The 21188-nt window shown below is 36.9% G+C and overlaps 1 protein-coding gene and 1 long non-coding RNA gene across 3 annotated transcripts in view; one reads left to right on the forward strand and one right to left on the reverse strand.

Annotated features, from left to right (window-relative positions):
* The window catches only part of SOAT1 (sterol O-acyltransferase 1), a 43656-nt gene continuing 22468 nt past the window's right edge, over window positions 1-21188 (reverse strand). For both annotated transcript variants that reach the window (XM_036442252.2, XM_036442253.2), the window contains exons 4-16: window positions 16049-16197; window positions 14659-14718; window positions 12427-12534; window positions 11162-11444; window positions 10364-10442; window positions 9825-9906; window positions 9547-9592; window positions 8384-8513; window positions 6638-6735; window positions 5275-5373; window positions 3729-3864; window positions 3018-3163; window positions 1-1967 (exon numbers count right to left, since the gene is read on the reverse strand). In XM_036442252.2, the coding sequence (XP_036298145.1) occupies window positions 1911-1967; window positions 3018-3163; window positions 3729-3864; window positions 5275-5373; window positions 6638-6735; window positions 8384-8513; window positions 9547-9592; window positions 9825-9906; window positions 10364-10442; window positions 11162-11444; window positions 12427-12534; window positions 14659-14718; window positions 16049-16197 (1473 nt within the window). In that variant the 3' untranslated portion in view covers window positions 1-1910. The remainder of the gene's footprint in view (window positions 1968-3017; window positions 3164-3728; window positions 3865-5274; window positions 5374-6637; window positions 6736-8383; window positions 8514-9546; window positions 9593-9824; window positions 9907-10363; window positions 10443-11161; window positions 11445-12426; window positions 12535-14658; window positions 14719-16048; window positions 16198-21188) is intronic.
* LOC118721362 lies at window positions 219-15786 on the forward strand. The gene is made up of 4 exons (XR_004988716.1): window positions 219-312; window positions 3915-3924; window positions 7446-7451; window positions 15776-15786. It is a non-coding gene; the product is annotated as an uncharacterized LOC118721362 (long non-coding RNA).

Genomic DNA, 21188 nt, shown 5'->3' on the forward strand with positions numbered 1-21188 from the left:
TTTTAAATAGCCTTAATCAGTCCAACAAATACAGTATTTAGAATCAGTACAGAACAACAAAGTCCTCTCTATGAGAGTATATGTTTACATTACTTAACAGAAATACAGAACTAAGAATTTCATTCTCTCACTTTAATAGGTTGGCTTATTCATAACCAAATTTTACATCAAGCTCATTTTTATCAGCTCCCTCATATTTAAACTGCAGTTGTAAATGTAAGTGGTTGACTAATTTTAATTTTTAATAAAAACACCAGTAATTAGAAGGTATATTAAAGCAGTCCTGTTTGGAGGTTATGGTTCCATTACCGTGTAAGAACATGTGGAAGATAACTTTGAGGTGCACTTCTGTCTGTTGAAATTGCATGTGGTGTTTAAAAACTGCCTAAATTCACCTGAATCAAAGATATGGGGAATGAAATAGGTGATTAAACTGAGTATATGTGCTACAGATTAAGTTGTGACTATTAAGAAACTCTCTCTACTTCTTATTATAATAGACTCAAACTGTCTTTAAAATATTTTGGAAAAGATTTCCCCAAACCTTTTGGATAACAGTAAGACTGTTAGAATTCCAAGAGGGCCTGTCAAGTTGTCTGCCCTAAATAACAGTAATTTTTTAATAATTCGTAAGTCTTACTTCTTTGGGTGGAAAGTTGAACTACATGCAGGGTCTCAGATACTCCCTCCAAATGCTCAATCTTTACATAGTCACACCTCATACATACAAACAAAATAAGTCCTCACACCACACTATATGAGCAATGGGCACCTTATAACATGGGAACATCACACAATAGAGTACATTTTCCTGAAAATGAGCACATAATAATTTGTTTCACCTAAAGTATAATACCACTAAATGTATAATTGAGAACATACAGAAGCCAGCTTCTGGATCTTTAAAAATCACTTTAATATTATTGGAGGCGATTAATACTTCAGTTACAGACTTACTAGTTATTAGTCAGTAGTTATTAGACAACAAAATAACTGTACTAAAGGATACTTTCTAAATAACTTAAAAGAAGTTATGACCTTAAAGTTTTTAAAAATTATTTTCCATACAAGTTCCATGATAAAATAATTTAAATACATGATTGACTACGCAAGTTTTTTAAAAAATTATTTTAAAAGTTACAAGAGGAAGTATTTTTCTTTGTCCTGTGCCTTCTTTCTCTTTCCCATCCTATTTCTGTTCTTCTCAATAGATATTATGAATGAAAATTCAAGAATTCAAGGTGAGAGATGTAATTTTGCTTCATAGAAACCATGACTTACATTGTATAGTAAAAGCAAGGTAAAACTTGGGTAGAACCAAACTTTTTTCAAGAAAATATAGGCTGAGAAGAACAATAACTAACCCACAAATTAGGATTTATAATAAGATTATCTTTGGAAAGTAGATATTTTCTCTCTAATAGAAATAGCAAAACGTTCCATATTCTTTTCTATCCCAATTGCATGGTTAATTAGCATACATCCCATCGGTGTGCATGAAAACAATTTCTAAGCCAGAGGTATTTAAATGATTTCTTCATAAGTGTTTTGGCTAATTCAATGGCCAAGAAAACATGATGTTTAGTCTCTAGATAGTCAAGAAACAAAAGATGTAATTTCTGAGGCTTAAGCCAATATGACCCAGCAAACATCTGTCATTATGTTAGCTGGAAGTCTTCCTTCTCAACAAAATAAAACAAAAAAAGCACTGCTTAAGTGTACATTAATTCCAGTAAACTTCCAATAGCTCAGCTCCAGATGACCTAGGGATGGAGTGAGTCATCTGTCAAGCATGGAGTGGTCCAAATAACACAAATAACTTCATCAGTAATAGCTGGTAATAGATGCTGGCCCCAAGTCAGGTAGAGTACCCAATCTTCAGTGTCAAGGAAGGAAACTAGTCCAATCTTCTAAAACACATAACGGCAAGTCCAGGAACGTGGCCGGATATAATCCAGAAATGTGGGCTTTGAGGGGAAAAAAAAAAAGGAAAACAAATGTAACTTATTTGTGTGCACTACGTGCATGAGGTGTGGGGAGAGATAGGGATGTTAGTGTCATATCTGAAAACCTCTAAAATGCCTCTCGGCATTTCAGTGACCTTTAAGCTATGAAGAGTTCAATAATTCAAAAGATGTTCATTATTTTTATCTATAGCAGAGATTTACTTGGTTTAGAGGCTTTCCACAAAGCTTTTAAAGTCTACACAATTGCACTTCTGACCAAATGTCAAATAGGTACTACTTCTTTATGTGTCTTGCATTTTATTTTAGCACACCCCTGCTTTTAGTAGTCCAGAACAGTTAGTTCAAATGTGCCCAGAGGGTTAGTAGGAAATAAGGAGGGAGCATTGGGCAGCATAACAAAAACAGTGTAGACAGGAGAAGCTTTGGCAGAGGAACTAATTTGATTGTGGGCATCTTCAGTTATGGGTGCCTGTGAGAAATACCCGGATATATAAAGAAGGCCCCCCACCCCCTAATTATTTGGGAGTTATCCACATGCAGCTGAAAGCTAAAGCTCTAAGGATGAGACCCTTACATGATCACGAAAGACCAAACAACAATAGCAACAAAAGAAAATCAAGGGAAATGGGATCGTAGGCATATGAGCGTACCTGAATATTTTTACAAAGACGTGATACTTTGGAAGGGAAGAGGTAAAATATACATATATATTTAGGTGTGTGTGGAGGATAGGATACACATGTCCTACATTTTTAGGACACAGGAAGAAAATTAGGAGCTAAAGAAAAAGCAGTGAAAGAGTAGGAAATTAAAAAAAAGGGGGGAGGGGATTAGGGTGGGGTGGAGCACCAAGTAGGAGAGTTCAAAGTGAAGAAAAGCAAAAGAAAAATTTTAAGAACAGTAGCAGGAAGATCAGATAATGTTTCTCTCTGCTTAACATTACTTCATCATAATCTCCCACTACTCTCCTTCCCCTTAAAATTGCTCTCCAATCCTCACAATCGGGGACAAACATGTCACTTTTCCACTGCAGCCTGACTGCGGACTCACATTTTTCAGAGGACAGTGCTGACGTGCATACCACTCTTGAGAATAAAAGCACAGGAGGACTCCCTGGCCCGCAAAAAGGGAAGTCCACATCATGACGTTCCAGATTGGCCTTTTCCGGCTATCATTGACAATGAAGTTGAAAGCCACTAAAGTTAGGAAGAGAACAAAAGATATATATCCAGACAATCTATAAGCAGCCTCATATAGCTACTATAGTCATCTAAGTATCACAATGAGCATCAACTGTGCATACATGGTTTATTCTGGCTGCTGCTCCTACAAATAAAAATGAAGCTTCAGTGTTGAGGTTTATTAATAGTGATGAATTGGAAATCAGATAGTATTCAGAACAGGTGAACATGTATTTCATTGACTCATTCATATTCTAACTTATCCTTTCCTCCCCACCCAAAAAAGGGTCAGTTTTTTTTCAGCCGGGAACAATGACAGAGTTGAAGAATGGGGAAGTTGTTTTTGTGACCTACCAAATCACTGTTACGTGGCTCATTTCTCTACTTCAAAGTATAAACATTTTGAAACAGAGTGTGTATAATTACTCAAAACAATGTTCTTTACCCTCTGATAAGCAAACACTGCCTTGAGATAGTATTACAGCTTATTATCTAGCTTTCTACATTGATTTTATACTTTATTTTCTAAATTTCTCTTTTGGCATCTCCCTCAGTCCTCATGGCATGCCAGGATACTTACTTCCAAAGAACATGAAGAGCACAAAGAGCACTGGGTAGAAAAAGCTCAAGCAAACAGCGATGGCATATTCGTGGACGACAGCAGACACAGCAAAGACGGCTAACATGGCAGCAGACTTGAATCTCTTAGTGAAAAACTAGGGTAAAAGGAAAATATTAGAAAACAGTTTTTAAAAGGGTAACTAAGCACAAACTACGTAAGACTTATAATTATCACATGTTAAAGGCATAAATTTAGTTATATTTATACTGGAGGCCTGGTGCACGAAATTCGTGCATGTGGGCAGGAGGGTGTGGAGGGTCCCTCAGCCTGGCCTGCACCCTCTCCAATCCAGGACATCCCTATTGCAATCCAGGACTGCTGGTTCCTAATTCCTCATCTGCCTGCCTGCCTGATTGCCCCTAACCACTCTATCTGCTTGCCCCTAACCCCTCTGCCTGCCAGCCTGATCGACCCTAACTGCCCTCCCCTGCTGACCTGATCACCCCCTAACCACCCTTACCTGCGGCATGATAGCCCCTAGCCACCTCTGCCTCTGTCCCCGCCACTGTGGCTTTGTCCGGAAGGAAGCAGGACGACTGGAAGATATCCAGTCGACCCAGTCCGATTAGTATATTACCCTTTTATTAGTACAGATTGGACTTTCCAATCTACTCCTTGGATTAACCCAAATATATTATAATTAGAGAAAACACCTATGCTTTAAAAATCCTTATTTTCAAATAAGGCATTTTCAAAACCAATAATGTTGAAAGAAAGATCGAGGCATATTTTTAAAAACATTAATAACTTATAGTGGTAAGTCACTCTGAAGGACAAAACATAGTTTTTATACATCAGTGAAGACATCACAGGTCTCAACCTTTAGAGTAGCACAGTATGGTAGACAGGGCAGGCATCCTCTCCATTTGTACAGGTAACAAAACTAAGATTTAGAAAGAAGAGACTTCCCTTGTCCATAAGTGAAACTACATACATAAAGGAAAGAACACTCGAATACAATGCTATCTGAGCCAATAATCTGGAGGAGGTACCAGCATTAATCAACCCTGATATTCAAAATTTCATTTCATCAGTCTAGATACATTCTGCTTTGAAGAATATCTCAAAGACCTAGTATAGGATCAATTGGAGAAATGTTAAGTCCAAACATAGAGTGGTTCTCCACTTTGAACAGATTAAAAAAAAAAAAAAAAGTAAATGAAGAAAAAATTAGAGGGAGATTATCTGTTATCAGTGAGATTCATAAGAAATGACCCATAAATGATGGATCATTTTAAGTTATCTGAATGTTTGCCTGCATTCTTACTTTGTAATTGTTTAAAATAAAATCCAGAATGAAAACATGGTATTACACCCAGTAACTGTCCATACTGGTCTGTCCGCAGTATTATTCAAGGCAGAAGATTTCTTAGACATAAATGGCTCCTAAGAGAATTAAAGACTACTAAGTATAACTTCCTCCAGCTGTACAATATTAATACCTGTACTGTCTGGAAAAGGATCTCCATTTCTTGAACAACATCAACTAAATGCTGCTGCTTACCCAGAGAAAGTCCCTGTAAGCATAGTAATACAGCCAGTCATGGACCACCACATTCCAGGTCCTGTAATAGTTGGAGTAGGATGTGGAATTCCACCAATCCTGAGGAAAAAAACCAAAGCTATAAAACTACACACATGCCACACACATATACCTGTATATACACACAGAGCCAAAGCAAAAACCCCTGAATAATCCCAAAGAACATACACACATGATACCCAGTGTGTTATGATAAACTGTCAGTCCATACACAGATGTCAGAAAAATCTTAAAAGGCATTTTGGTGACTGATGTTTAGTAAGACATTAATTCCAGTTCTATATGATTCATTCCCTAGGTTCATTTTGTCTCATTAGAAAACAAGTTATGGTGGAAGACACAGAACATAAATGATCATTCACTCTATTATACCTCTAAATAGCAATCAGTTAATCCCCATTGCCTTGCTTAAAACACCAGAGAATTCTAAGGTCACACAGGGTTACATAGCATGCTAAAGCTGAAGAGTATAAGGAGCGAGATCGTGGCTACCTCCAAAACCTGGTGCTCCTTTCCATATATCTTGCTTCCTACTTTAATTCAGACTAAGGAATGCCAAAACCGGTTTGGCTCAGTGGTAGAGCGTCGGTCTGCGGACTGAAGGGTCCCAGGTTCAATTCCGGTCAAAGGCATGTACATTGGTTGCGGGCACATCCCCGGTAGGGGGTGTGCAAGAGGCAGCTGGTTGATGTTTCTCTCTCATCGACGTTTCGATGTTTCTCTCTCATCGATGTTTCTAGCTCTTTATCTCTCTCCCTTCCTCTCTGTAAAAAAATCAATAAAATATATATTTTTTAAAAAATTCAGACTAAGGAAATCAGACACCTAAAATTCACAGCCTACATTCACTATTTATTTGAGAAAGAAGTGGTAGGCTTGGAGTGTTACCAAAACCACAAACTAAACTTCAGATCCTGAGTTTAGAACTTAATTCTAACTTTGCAAGTATAGAATGCTATTTTAAGCAGAATTAATGCTTTTCATAAATAAAAAAGGAAAAACTTATTTCCTCCCTTCAGCAACTTTAAATGGAATAATTTACTGAAATTACTCCTACAGCACCAGACAGCCAATTTCACATGAATGACCAGTCAGCAAAGTATCATACCACCCTCTAGACACATGCTCTCCTTCTGTAATCACCAACACGGGATCCAGCAGAAACCATATGTCATGAGAAGGGGAGGATATCAGAGGTAGAAGATAAGGCTTTACTAATTACATTGATATCAGAATTTCAGACTTCATACCTACAATGCTCAAATACCTCGCAATGAGGACATAATAAATTGTGAAAAGAAAAATGAGTCCCAGTATACATTACCTTATAAAACATTCTGTCACCAAAGCGTAACATCTCGGCAAAGGCATTGAGCCAACAGTGCAAAAAGGCAAAAAAAGTAAGTAACAGCCCCAGGACACCTGAAAATAAAATTAATAATGTTGAGTAATTCCAAATAGCTCATATACCAAGCAGTTATTTTTGTCATCACCTGCTTAGCTAGAATTATTTTGCAAAATAAAAATGATTATTCCAGCTTACTCATTCCAGAGGTGATAGTGCTCTTCTTAAAGTTAATTATTTCCATTTTATAAAGCAGTCACTTTCTTCCAAATGGGTTTTACAGATGACAAATGAGCCTGTTTTTAATAGAAATTCCTCAACACCCAAGGCCCTTTAAAATCCGGCCCTCGTGCATTCCCATAAACCAGTTGTTTGAAACTGGGGGACAAGTCCCCTACCACCACCACACACCAGGAACATTTGACAATTCTGAAGACATTTTTGGTTGTCACAACTCAAGGATTGGGAATGTGCTATTGGCATCTATTTGTTAGAGACCAGAATGGTAAAAAAAATATCCTATAATACATAAGACAGCCCCCCAAATCAAATAATTATCTAGCCCTGAATGTCAATAGTGATAAGGTTAACTAATCTCCGATTCCACTCCCAGTGTCGCACACATCATCCCTACCTGGACTTCGGCCATTCTAAAGTAAGTCTATGCCTTTGCACCCATCCCACTACCTGAAAGCGCCTATCCACCACTTCTCTGCCAAGCAAATGCCCATCTATTTCCAATGCCCAACGTTAAATGTCATCTCCAGCATGATACAAAGTTCATCAGCACTTTGTTTATTCTCCTTATATATTATTACTTTAATGTAAAATACATGCTCACCCCCTTCACTCATTTATTCAAAAGTATTTATAGAGCATCTGCTATGGAATAGACAATATGGGAGAGACTGTGACTAGCTGAGTGGCTATAAGACACAATCCTTGATCTCAAGGAATTTGTAGCCTAGTGAGGAAGACACGCAGTACACATATCCTGCAGGAACAGATGAGAGTTTACTGGAGTAACCCGTGAAAAGCAATCAGGGAGGGTTATTAGAAGTCTGGGAGAGAGAGAAGAAAGAGACAAGGTGATCATGGAAAATGTTACCAACATTTAATGGGTAGAGGAAAAAAAAGAAGCAAAGAAACTGTATATTTAATTAGACTGCAAGCTTCCAGAGAGTGAAGAGTATGTCTGTTCACTGCTATACGGTCAGCATCTGAAATATAGTAGGTACTCATATATTTCCAGGAAAAAAAAATATGAGCAAGTTAGAAGTCTGAAGTATGGGTGGAAAGACAGGACAAAATGAAAGAGTGGTAGGGAGATTTCAAAATGTGGTCAACAACAGCCAGTGCTTCACAAAGATCAGAGTAAGGGCTAAAGCATCCACTGGATTTAGAATCAGGAAATAACAAATGATTTTAAAAATAAAGTCTATTTCAGGCTCTGCTTGGATTAGGAGCAAGACTATAGGGAAACAAAGCATAAATATGCATTATCTAGTCAGAAAAAGCAAAACTTGAGTAAAAGCCAGAAGGCCAATGGAAAAATTGGTCTGAGACTGAAATATACTTCATTAATGAGACAGATGGAAAGAAGCCAAGATAGGAATAGATATGTAGATGAATTTATAAGTGAAAAGCAGGTAAATCAAAGGTGCATTAGCTTTCTATTTTCCTTGCAACTTCATAAGTGGCCAAATTAACCAATACCCATGTTACCTGGCAAGATGGAGTTAAATACACACAGGATCAGAACACGAGCACTGAAGGGCTCCTGCTTGATATTGCGAAACAGGGGGGCACAGAGCCTTTCAAAGACGTAGTACATATAAAACAAGCAGCCAAACACCTGGAACACAACAAAGATAGTCATAAGAATGATGGCTCGGTAAGGAAAGACGGTGATTCTCCTCCAAAAGAAGATACATATGTGACCTCTAATGTTTACATATATATTCCACTTAACACTTATATGCAAGATTGCAAATTGTACCCTCCAGATATTACTCAGGCCTAGTTTCTTCCGTATCTTTTCCCAACCCTTTACCAAAGGGCGTTTGTAAAAGATCAGACTCTTGGGACCTGATTTTCCTGCTACTTGAACCTATACCAAAATAATTTGTCCTAAAAACAATAATTTGTTTCTTAAATGGGTATTTGATTGAAATAAGAATTTAAAATGGGATTTTCTGAGAAACACCACATGACCTCACTCATTTGTGGATAATAAAGAGCATTATAAACTGATGAACCAAAAGATAGATATAGAGACAGTAAAGCAACAAGCAGATTGTCAAATTACAGCGGGGAGGGGAGGAGGATCTGGGGGAGATAATAGATCAACCGAAGGACTTGTATACATGCATATAAGTACAACCAATGGACATAAAACTATGGGGAGGGAGGGGATATGGGGGGGGGAGGGAGGGAGGGGGGCAAAAAAAAAATCATTAAAATATGTAAAATAAATAAATTAATTAATTAAAATAAATAAATAAATAAAATGGGATTTTCTGGGATTTGATTCTGATAAGGGGTTTAGGAGGAAGAGGTAATGAGAAGTGTCAGGCCCACATATATATCCAAAAATATAAAAACAGGAGGGGAGGGGGAAATTAGTGTAGGTGCTGACTGAAGTAACCAAATGGAATTACTTTAATTAAAACAAATTATTTTATTGAAGAAAATTAATTTTGATATTGGCAAAACAAACACCATTCACTGTATTGAGAATAATTTCAAAACTTCAGAAAGAGTTCTACAGCTCCCAATAAACATAAATTTACTAACACTTTAAATAGATTAAGTTGTTATAATCAATCAATTCAAATCCCCAATCTCCCACCAATCACCAAACCTTAGGCAGTGAAAAAAAAACTTACCTGTGCAAACTGCATAACCACATAACTCCATCTTATAGTGGGAGTCCTAAAAAAGAAGCAACAAAATAAATTTTCTAAATAAAGTACATTCTGTCAAGAATTACTGTGATCAAATAAGACTGCTGGAATCACCATTTGGGGCTCTCCAGGCTAGTGAACAAAATGAAAACTCATTCTGCATTCTCTGTAGCCCTATGTGAACTGGCCCTTCCCATCTGCTGCACCTCACTCCTGTCGCTTCAGGTGCTTAGCACATTGGTACTTCACAGAGCCGTTACCTGGGGTAGTTGTCCCGGTAGATGAGGGTTGGAGCAAACAAGAAATACAAGTACTGGTTGACTGTGGGTACTGGAACAGTTTCTGGAAAAGGAAAACTTGGCTAGCAAAACTACAAAGGGAAAGTAAGGAAGCATAGGATAGGGAAGAATAAAATGACTTCCCCTTAGCTTATGTTGTTTCTTCCTGATCTCCCAAAATGATGACTTCTTATTCTAATATTAATAGACCAATCCCTCTAGACTGAGTTATTCCTGTGACTGAAGCAACAACTCAAATAGTAGTAAGCACACATGGGTGTGATGAGTTTAACATTCTATAAAAATTACATAAAGTTACAAGAATCTAATGATCAACCGTTTTAAATGGCGGGTACCAAGACAAAACAGAAACTATCAGAAAATAGTGAGATAGTCTTCCAAATCAATGTGGAGGCTACATAATTAAAATCAAACATAATGTCTGTAGAATGTAATGTGCCATCCCCCTAAACCCTATAAATACCCTATGAATAGTACTTTGATGCAATAAAATTACATACTTGATTTCTCCTTAGCTGAAGTTAGTACCCGAGGCACATTCTCTCTGACAAACGAATGGACCTTCATTGCCATACGAATCTAAAGAAGGAGAGGGGGAAAAAAGATGTATTTTCTATCACTGTCTTGCCTCATATAAGCAACCCCAGAACAACACTACATTATAGTCACATGAAGAATGTTTTAATTTTGCATATACCAACTCAAATTCACTTCTATGGAATAAAGCAAATTAAAAACAACCTCTAAAGAAGGACATATTATTTTGTGCCTTAAAGTACCATATTATAAAACTCTATCAAAGAAAGGCTCCTGACATGGTCCTTTCCATTACTCAAACAGAGCATTATGGACACCCAATGTAAGAAAATCGGAAGGGTGTATGGACAAAATAAATCTGTTTTTTAGATGGAAACAGTTATATGACAAAATAATGAATCTGACATTTCAAAAGTGGGGGGTTTTGATTACAAAAACATTTTATGGTATAAATGACTACTATACAGAATTCAAGAACAAAATCTGAATTCATCCAGAACAGTTCAATATGATTTATTTCAATTATTAAGCATCAGAGAACACTGAAGTTAGAACAAATTTTATGAGATGAGATGATCTAGTTTAATACTTTAATTTTAGACAATAGCATAAAGAGTCAGTTATAAAAATTTGTCCAAAATAACAGAATATCAGTATTATATTGTTATAATGATAATATTATGATGATGATGATGATGATTACTATTATTCCATCATTATTTTAACTAAGCACAGCATTTGAGAAACGCTCAAAACCTTACCTGTTCAAAGATAACAATGCAACGGGAAGCTGGTGGCAGTGTATATGCTAATACAATATACGTTGGTCCAAAACCTAGAATTCCAATCTGGAAGACCATGAGAAAAAAGCCATGGAAGAGAGAATGGATCACTGGATGAGAACTCTTGCTGTAGCCTCTGGCCCAATGTTGAAAGAGGAAATAGGGAACTGAAAGTGTACTCAAGAACATGGCGCACCATGTGCATATAACAACAGGAAACTGGCCAAAGGCATAATATATGAGATTGAACTCAAGCACCAGCCTGGGGAGAAAAAGCACAGAGCAAAGACACAAAAGCACGTTTTTAAAAATATGCATTGATTCACAGATTTTAAAACTCTCAGCTTTAGGAAACACAGCAATGTTAACACACTGAAGTCATTGAAGTTGTGCTACTGAATTGATTCACAACGTATTTCAATAACAAAGTTTCTAAAAGTCCTAAGATAATACAGTCTTTGCACATAAAATGCCTAATATAACTTAAAATAGTAAGTCTCTAAACTTCTCAAAAGTTAGATTCTTACATTAATACATTTTAAACTCTAAAATATTCTATGGCAAAGTCCATACTTAAAGTATACAAATAGCAATCACTGTTATGTACAAAAGATGATTTTTCAGAAGGAAATAGGTATAAGTAAAACAATCTATGGGGGGTGGGAGTGGCCAGGGAAGAAGTCAATGGGGGAAAAAAGAGATATATGTAATACTATATTTAATACTTTAAACAACAAAGAATTAAAAAAATAAAATAAAAAATCTATTAATATATTAAATCATCTCAAAATTTAATTTTCTAATAAAGCATATAATTCAATGTATGATTACTACACTGTCATTTTTAAAGTTACAATTTGATATTTATATTAAAAATACATTTTTCAAATGTGAAATTCCAATAAGCTACTTATTTTTAGTACCTAGCTAAAATGTATACCATAATAAAAAAAAATTTGATAAATCATATATACAAAATTCTCCCATTTAAGAAAATTACATAGAAACTAACAATTATGGTCTATTCAAATAGACCATTTAGAAAAATAAAAGTAATGAAATTTCTAATCTTCTTTTTAGTTGTATTTACTTTTTTGAGAGACAGAAATCTGAACCTCAAATCAGCTATTTTGGAATTTTCTGAAGCAAATTTAACCAAATCACCCCCTACCAAATTTTACATAAAATGAAAACTCCCAACATCCTATGAGCCAACTAGCCAACCATCCTTTTTCTTGTCTTACCTTCCTTCGTCAATGTAATCTACCACAAGTGTGCTGAGGATAAAGAGAATGAGGAGGGCAATAAACATGTGATATATTGTTCTGATGTGGTCCACCTCAAACAGCTCACTGTAAATGTAGTTTAAACAAATAAAATGAATAACTTATATTTGATTTTTAAATGTCATATATTAAAGATTTTAAAGCAGTCCAGAAATATTTAATCTACCCTTCAAAATATCTCAAACAGTAATCACAGAATATTAAGCCTGAAGTAGAGTTTTAAGCAACAACTCAAATAGTAGTAAGCACACATGGGTGTGATGAGTTTAACAGTAATCACAGAATATTAAGCCTGAATTGACGTGACCAAAGTAAAACTTATTGGAAGAGTTTAAGGCAAGGCTCTTTCTGATAAGATAAATAGTGCTTCCTAGAAAACAGCATGGATATCAAACATGTTAAAAAAAAAAAAAAATGGTGTGCATTCCTGAAAAACCTGCCAGAGGTGACTGTCTTCTAATGTAGGCAAAAGGCCATTCACTGAACACAGGGGACACAGGAGCTATCTCAAAGGCTAAAAACTTTTTTTTAAGTCTTACATTCCTCCCCCCACCTCCCTCTCCCTCCCTCCCTCCCTCCCTCTCTCTCTCTCTATTTCTCTATTTCTCTCTCTCTCTCTCTCTCTCTCTCTCTCTCTCTCTCTCTCTCTCTCTCTCACACACACACACACACACACACACACACACACACAAATTAAGATAGCATTTCTATAATATTGATCTACCCTATAAGTCTATAAACTTAACCATTTACAAATGCTTTTATTTTCTAGCTTTTTTTATCTTTTTATTTTACTAAGACTGGGTTACTTTTAAAAGACACCAATTACTTTCTAGATGACTTTTTCTAAATAAGGACTTTTTATATTTGATTAAAACAAGTGTTTTAGCTTTATTTGTGGCAAGATGTAAGCTAATCTCCTAACTTTTTGAGACATCTAAAATACTATTAAATGTCTGGGTTAAGGACCTTCAATTCTAATAAAAACCCACCTAAGCCATAAAATACATGTTTTGTTTCCTTGATTTAAAAATATATATTTTAATTTTGTTTATTTTTCATATATAGAATACTATCACTTAAATCTTAATTATAATGTTGAAAATATTTGCTTTAATTTCTTTTACATGGAAAGCCGGCATTTCCCCCAGATATAGATGTTAAAAGCTAAATCTCTTGCCGAGACCGGTTTGGCTCAATGGATAGAGCGTAGGCTTGGGGACTGAAGGGTCCCGAGTTCGATTCCGGTCAAGGGCATGTGCCTTGGTTGCGGGCATATCCCCAGTAGGGGGTGTGCAAGAGGCAGCTGATCGATGACTCGCATCGATGTTTCTAACTCTCTATCTCTCTCCCTTCCTCCCTGTACAAAATCAATAAAATATATTAAAAAAAAAAAAGCTAAATCTCTTCAACATAATACTGAAGTGATAGTCTACATTAGATATTTAGAAAATGTCGGCCTTCTAATCAAAACTAAGTAATACAGACCAATTTGGCCCATAGAAAATAAATTTTGATAAGAATATGATGCATTTTTAAAAGAAAAGCACATCCATAACTAAGATCCACCAGCCCAACTATTTCAGGTGACCTACACTAATGCATATTAAATTACAGGAATATTCTAATGAATGAATGAATGATCTCAGAGAACATTACAAAAGAAATATTAATTACATACTCAAAGTGCACCTTTACTTTTCAGTTCACAAATGATGTCACCACAATTAATTTACCTTGCCTGATGTCTTTTTCATAAGGTCCACACAATCAGGGTTTTAAAATAAGTAAATCTGAGAAAACTATCATGTGTTTACTCTGGCTAGCCAAAGAAGAGATTAAAAATTATACATAAAAAAGGCAGCAACACTAAAACTCTCTTGAAGTGGTTTACCTAAATAGAAAACCCTATCTTAGCTCTTTGAGTAACCAGTTATCTGCAGCACAAATGGAAGGAATTTATCAAAGACAGATAACCATTCTGATTTCTAACTCCTCCTTTGAAAATAGATGCAGAGCCAGGGCACAGCAAATGTACAAAGAGCATTATCAAAACAAATGATGTATATGACTATAGAACAAACTCTTTAAACATTCATAGATTAAGCAGTGATTCCAACAATCAGAATAGTTGTGTGTATTTTTTTTTAATTTAAATTTATAGTTAACAAAAGCATTTAAAATACTTACTCTAAGAGAGATCGCCTTACAACAAAAATCTTTCCGTGTTCTGGAGGTGCTCTCAGATCTCTGGGAAGAGCAAAAAGTAAAACAAAATGTAAGTACTAGTACTTCAAGTATTATAAGAAATGTAAGCCTAAGAATAAGAGGAAGAATATTACCAACTGCGGCAAGTATAATTAATTAACGGCCTCTCAGTAGGACGCAGGTCCAGTGAGTAGGATTTTATGCGTGCTGTCTCAGTTACTCCTGAGCCCTGCTATGAGGCAGATACAGGCCTATCTGGGCAGGGAGTAAGAGGGGTTAGGCGCACATCACTAAGGCAGCTCTAGTTCCTGACGCCACACAGACCACCATCTTTCTTCTCCTAAACATCCGTAAGTCACATTCAGGCCCCAGCCATCCTTACTCCAGTCCACTATTGTCACTGGTCTGTTCTGCAAGATGCACTGATATCTGTGATGTCCTCTATAACGTCAAAGGACTTCCGACAATCCCTAACAGCCTCCCGATGTTAGAGGCTGCCTCCAGTTATTAAACCGTTAACATGTAGCATGATCATCTTCTTTAGGGCTTTCTGCAATACTGTCAGCACTTCCGTTGACTATTCCTGGTTCAACCTGTCTTCAGAGAAGGAGGGACTGCCAGAGACCACAGAGGCACAAAACCAAGGAAAGCACAGAATGGCTAATTAGTGCACACTGGTCTGTGAGAGCCTTCCCTCCATGCTCTGGATCAGTGGTCGGCAAACTCATTAGTCAACAGAGCCAAATATCAACAGTAAAACGACTGAAATTTCTTTTGAGAGTCAAATTTTTAAAACTTAAACTTTCAACACCATTCCTTCAAAATAGACTTGCCCAGGCCGTGGTATTTTGTGGAAGAGCCACACTCAAGGGGCCAAAGAGCCGCATGTGGCTCGCGAGCTGCAGTTTACAGACCATGGCTCTGGATGACCGACCGATTAAAAAAATAAATACTAATGCACCGTACTTTAAAACAAGTATCGCAGAGGCAGAATAATGATGTGGCGAAGAGCATGGACTCTGGGTTCAAATCCCCGCTGCAGAATCCTGGACAACAATTAACTGCTGGCTCTGTGCTTCCATTTCCTAATCTATATTAGGCAGATAATTATACTACCTACCCATAGGGTCATTGTTTGATATAATGAAAAGCCCTCAAGGTTGGTGTCAGTATAGTCTTAAATGAAGTATGCACATTCGTTATAAGCCACTTATTAAGATGAAAGAACCCATCCTTCCAGTGGTTAAACAATATGTCTAGAGCAGCACACAGCTAAGGAAAAGTGGTGCCAGGTTGTGCATCCAGGCATTTTTACCGCTGAGCTACACTAGAGCAGATGTCTGCATCAGAATAATCCAATACTCATACTTACTTAGCTCTATGGTTGTTCACTCCTCCGAGAACAGAAAAGGATGTGAGAGTACTCCCGCCACTGTCTAATGATACTGATTTTTCAATGAGATTGGTCACAAAATCATCAAAGTGAGTGCCAACTTCCTTCATAAAATATGGCTTCAATTCCTAGAATTTTAAAACAAATAAAGGAAAACATTAGAATACATGATTATGGGTTACGAACATTTTTCTAAAGTGTTCTCTTAAACAGAGCTGGATCAAAGAAATCCATTTTAAGTGGCTTCACAGGAATAAAAGCAGGAAAATGATTTCTATAGCTGACCTATAGTTTCAGAAATGGCTACTAAAAAAACATAATTTATGCCTTTAAAAAAACTTAGACTATTTTAAGCTTAAATCAAGATATCAAAGTAATCTACTAAATGAACTATAAATAATAAAAACAAAATAACAGAAATTATAAAAATGATAGTCTATTTTTTTTTCTTTACTGATTAAGGTATTACATATGTGTCCTTATCCCCCCATTGCCCATCTACCTCCCCACACATGCCCTTGACTGGAATCAAACCTGGGTCTCTTCAGTCAGAAGGCCGACGCTCTATCCACTGAGCCAAACCTGCTAGGGCTATTTTATTTTTTAATGTAAAAAGCCCTGAAGCAGGAACACCCTTGGTATGTTCCATAAATAGCAAGAAGCAGGACTCCATAGTTAAAGCAAAGAAATGATAAGAAGTGAGATTAGGAAAGATTGGGGGGGATGGTAGAAGGAGGGTCTAAACTGTGTAAAGTCTTAACACTTAACCCCTGACTCACATCAATCTGTCTATTGATATTTTACTCAACTTTATTCTTTATTCATAGCCATCAGCCCACTGATAGTTTATTCAACAGTAAAAAAGAAGCCTGGAATCTTGAGAAAGGCAAGCTATTTCTTTCAGCAGGCTTCCTCATACTTTGGAACTAGTGTCTTTCCCCAGCTTAAGTATTGGGTTAAGTAGACCACAGCATGAAAAAAACACCATAATGAATGTTCTATAAGTGTCAGTACAAACTGCTAAAATCAGGTCCTATTCCATCCAACTCAAGTTGGATAGAGTAGTCAACTCCTATGGCATAAGGTCTTGTGCCTTATTTACTAGTTGCCCACAAATGAGCCTTTAGCATACATTCCAAACTACGTGAAACTTCAAGTCATATAGTAAGAAAACCTCATCCTCATCCTTCTTGTCAATTGTATACTTTTCTTTCCTCTTTCTTCCTATTCCCCTCCTTTCCCCTCGTACTCTAGAACTTTCCCCTTCTCTTCTTCTACAGTCATCCCATAAATAAGGGTTTCCCTGGTTATCCCAACTCACTATCTGAACTCAAGGACAAACAGATCTGGATAACAAAGACTACTTCTATTATTTAGTAACTATGGTGGTGAGCAAGATGCAAACATGAAGAAGCGCACAGAGCAGTACTTGACATAGTTATCACTCTATATGTACGTGTAGCTCCAACCCCTTCCCACTTTGTCAGAGCTAGTCTCTGGTGACAGAAGCAAAACAATGCACAATAAAAACTGCAGTTAAGCCAATTCTGCCATTTCGTGCTATTACAATTAAAAGGTAGCTATTTAAATCCACCATATTTTAATGACTTTCTTCTTTGAGGAACTACAGTTGACAGAAGCTGCTGCTAGAGGGAGACAAGGAAGAACGCTTCCGTGACACCATTAAATTTCTTTAGCCTCCTCCTTTCATCTATCAAATATAGCACTGGTGAAAATAAAGAGGAAACACAGAAAAACACAGCACAAGAAACCCTCCCATCTGCCTTTTTCTGAGCCTTCCAGTAGCATAGAACTGGCTTCGATGAGAACTTCAGAATGTGATCACAATAAATCTAAGTAATGTCCAATATCAGTAACTTGGAAAGGAGGCTGAAGTAATAGGCTTCTACTTTATCTCCCCAATCTCACTTCTATTAATATTAATACCACCCAACCCATGGACTGTCTCATCATCACAACAAATGGACAAAAGGACAATGAAAGACAGGCAGTTAACTAGAAACTAGAAAAGCAGGTGCATAGGTAATCTATTAAATAGAATCACTGTATTTTAGAGCTCAAAGAAACCTCATTTTTTAAAAATAAGCAGCTGAAGTGCACAACTTAGGATTCTCAGAATGGGGGGAACCACCACTTTGAGGCAAAGGCCTTCTGGTTGGAACACACAGTGAAGGCACACACGCACGAGTGACCAGAGATGAAAGACAAACAGGGTCTAAAGACTACATCACATAAGCCATTTAAAAATTTTCAATGTATCCTAAGAGCAACTGGAAACCGATGTTTTAAACATATGGTTATGTACATGTTCAGACTTGCATTTTAGAAAAACAATTCTCCTAAAAGGGTTGTTCCAAACAGAGGTTATTTTGAAATGATCTTTAAAAGAGAAAAAAGCAGGGGCATTTATGAATAAAAATAACCCTTTCAAAGACACAGAAGCTTAAGAAAAAAAATTTTTTTAAGTAAGTTGAGAAAAAAAAAAAAAAAAAACACAGTAAAAATGTATACTCTGGCCCTGGGTGGGTGGCTCAGTTCGTTTGAGCATTATCCTGTACACCAAAAAGGTTGTGGGTTCAATTCCTGGTCAGGGCACATACTTAGATTGTGGGTTTGATCCTTGGTTGGGGTATGTACAGGAGGCAACCAATTGATATTTCTCGGTCCCATTGATGTTCCCCCCCCCCCCCTCCCCACTCTCTCTAAAATCAATTATTTCATAAAAGAAATAGACTGGCACTATCCAAAACATTTTTAGAAGAGGTTCCTCAACAAGTGACAAACCATGAAGAGAAGTCCTCATCTGCAGACGTGGCATCTGCGTCTTACTCATTACAGTTTGCTCTTTTAGTGTTTGGGCACTAGCATGAGGTAACAATGTGAAAAACAACAGTACTTGAAATGCTATTTAAGAAGCAAATGAAATATGTTACAACAAATATGTATTTTTAAGTAGGAAGAGGAAGTAATTTTTCATCTGTTCAATTTTCATATTATACTAACATTTCCTCTATAAAATTGTGTACGTTAATACAAGTTCTACAAATACTGAGAGTAAAGACACTTCCTTTACCCTCCTCAACATATTCGCTTTTCTCTGGAACCTGTGCTCAAGGTGAGAACAGTCACCCAGGATCCAGGCCAGGGCTTACTATATTATATGGGTCCTGCCCTTCTCGCCAAAATCCAATTCTCTCTCTCATAAATCTGAAACTCTGAGCTTGGAGAGAGTGACTGGAAATCTCACTAACTGAGAAATTCAGGAATACCTCAATTAATAGCCTTAAAATTATTTCCCTTTCCAAAGCCTGGATGTCCAACTTCTTCCAGGATTCTACAAGATACATTAATATCAAATATGCTTAAATTGAAGCCAAAGTAATATACTGTTCTTTGCAACCAAAAGGAAAAACTGAAATAACACAATGTTAAAACAGAGCTAATTCATCTATTAACATAAGTTGGTTGGGACTTAATCATTTAAACTTCCTTGAACTGTTCCAAGGTCTTTCAAGTTTTGTTACAACACAATTCTAAGGATTTCACGAGGTCATGGCTCAGGGTTACACAATGTTGCATAACCTCAATAGCACCATATTTTTTTTTTAATAAGTACTTAAAACTTTTTTATACCAGTATTTAGACCTAGAAGTGGTCTTCAGAGATTCAATCAGTTGAACCCACTAGTTTCAACCCATTAATGTCATAACCTCTTTCATTCCTCTTCGCTTCAGACTAAAAAGCTCAGTACTTGACAACCTTCTTCACTGCTTTCCTTACTATGAGCTCCTCTATGTCCATATATAAACTTTTAGGATTCTTTGTAGGTTGTGAGTTTTAGCAACTACAAATATAGGAACACCCAGTTCAATTTGATAAACAGCAAGTAACCTTTCCAGACTGTCTCGAACATTGCATGATGACTAGAAAACTATTTGTTGTCTATCTGAAATTCAAATTTAATTAGGCAGACCGTATTTTATCTAACAAGTCTAGTTCTGTGGAGTTGAAAGAGCTGCCCAACAAGATCTACAGACTACCCTTTCCCTTCACTATTTTCCTGTTGTAAATAGGAAATAGTGAAGTAGGAGCTGAAATTTAAGTTAGCTACACAATTATGACACAGAATGTTATTGCTAAAGGGGACCTTAGAGACAGCTAGTCCAATATTCTCACTTTAGAGATTAGGGGGAAATTGTCCAATAAAGATGAGTGACAACTGGGTTACCAGGAGAACCAGCCCTGTGATGAGAGGTTAGGAACTTTCAGTCCCATCACTACCTCCATAAAAACTCAGGAAGCCAGCTTGTGAGCCCTACGTGCTACAGAACCAGGATGCTTCCACAGGCCAGGCCCCGAGCACCCTAAGGACAGATAATCCTTTGTTCAGGACCTCGCCCCTTATCTCTTCATCTGGCTGTTGATCCTTATCTTTTGTAATGAATTGGTAATTTAGTATTAAACTGGTTTTCCTGAGTTCCCTCCGTAATGTCATTCTAGCAAATTTATCATCCCAGGGAACCTCTGATTCATAGCCTCTGAAGTACAGGGGACAACCTGGACTTGCAACTGGCATTCTGAGTTGCAGGAGAGGTTTGGAACTTCCAATCCACAGCCAGATGTCAGAAGCACAAGTAACCTGAGCTCAAGCTTCCAGCACCTGAAAGGGAGGGCAGTCTGGTGGGCCTGAGTCCTTTGACTGCAGAATTTGATATATATTTCCAGGAAGACAGTATCAGAATTTAGTTGAATTCTTGAGACACCCTTGCTGGCATTCAAGAAGTGCTTGTTAGTATGGAGGGAACCTACGCCCCTATGTTAGAACTGGGTCCAAGAACCCCATATAAACATGATGCTAAAAAATAAAAATTTCTAAATTTGTTATTCTAAATCAGTGCATATGTACATGCATGCACATGTAACTAAATTAATAAATAAGAACAGGGCTATTTCATCTATAGCATTGGATATTTAGATATTCATGTTGGCCAGTAAATTCTTTTTTTTTTTTTTAATAAATCTTTATTGTTCAGATTATTACAAATGTGATCCTCTTCCCCCACTCAATTGCTCCCCTTCACCAGGTTCCCACCCCACC

The sequence above is a fragment of the Pipistrellus kuhlii genome, unplaced genomic scaffold (assembly GCF_014108245.1).
Source record: "Pipistrellus kuhlii isolate mPipKuh1 unplaced genomic scaffold, mPipKuh1.p scaffold_m20_p_18, whole genome shotgun sequence".
Lineage (NCBI taxonomy): Eukaryota > Metazoa > Chordata > Mammalia > Chiroptera > Vespertilionidae > Pipistrellus > Pipistrellus kuhlii.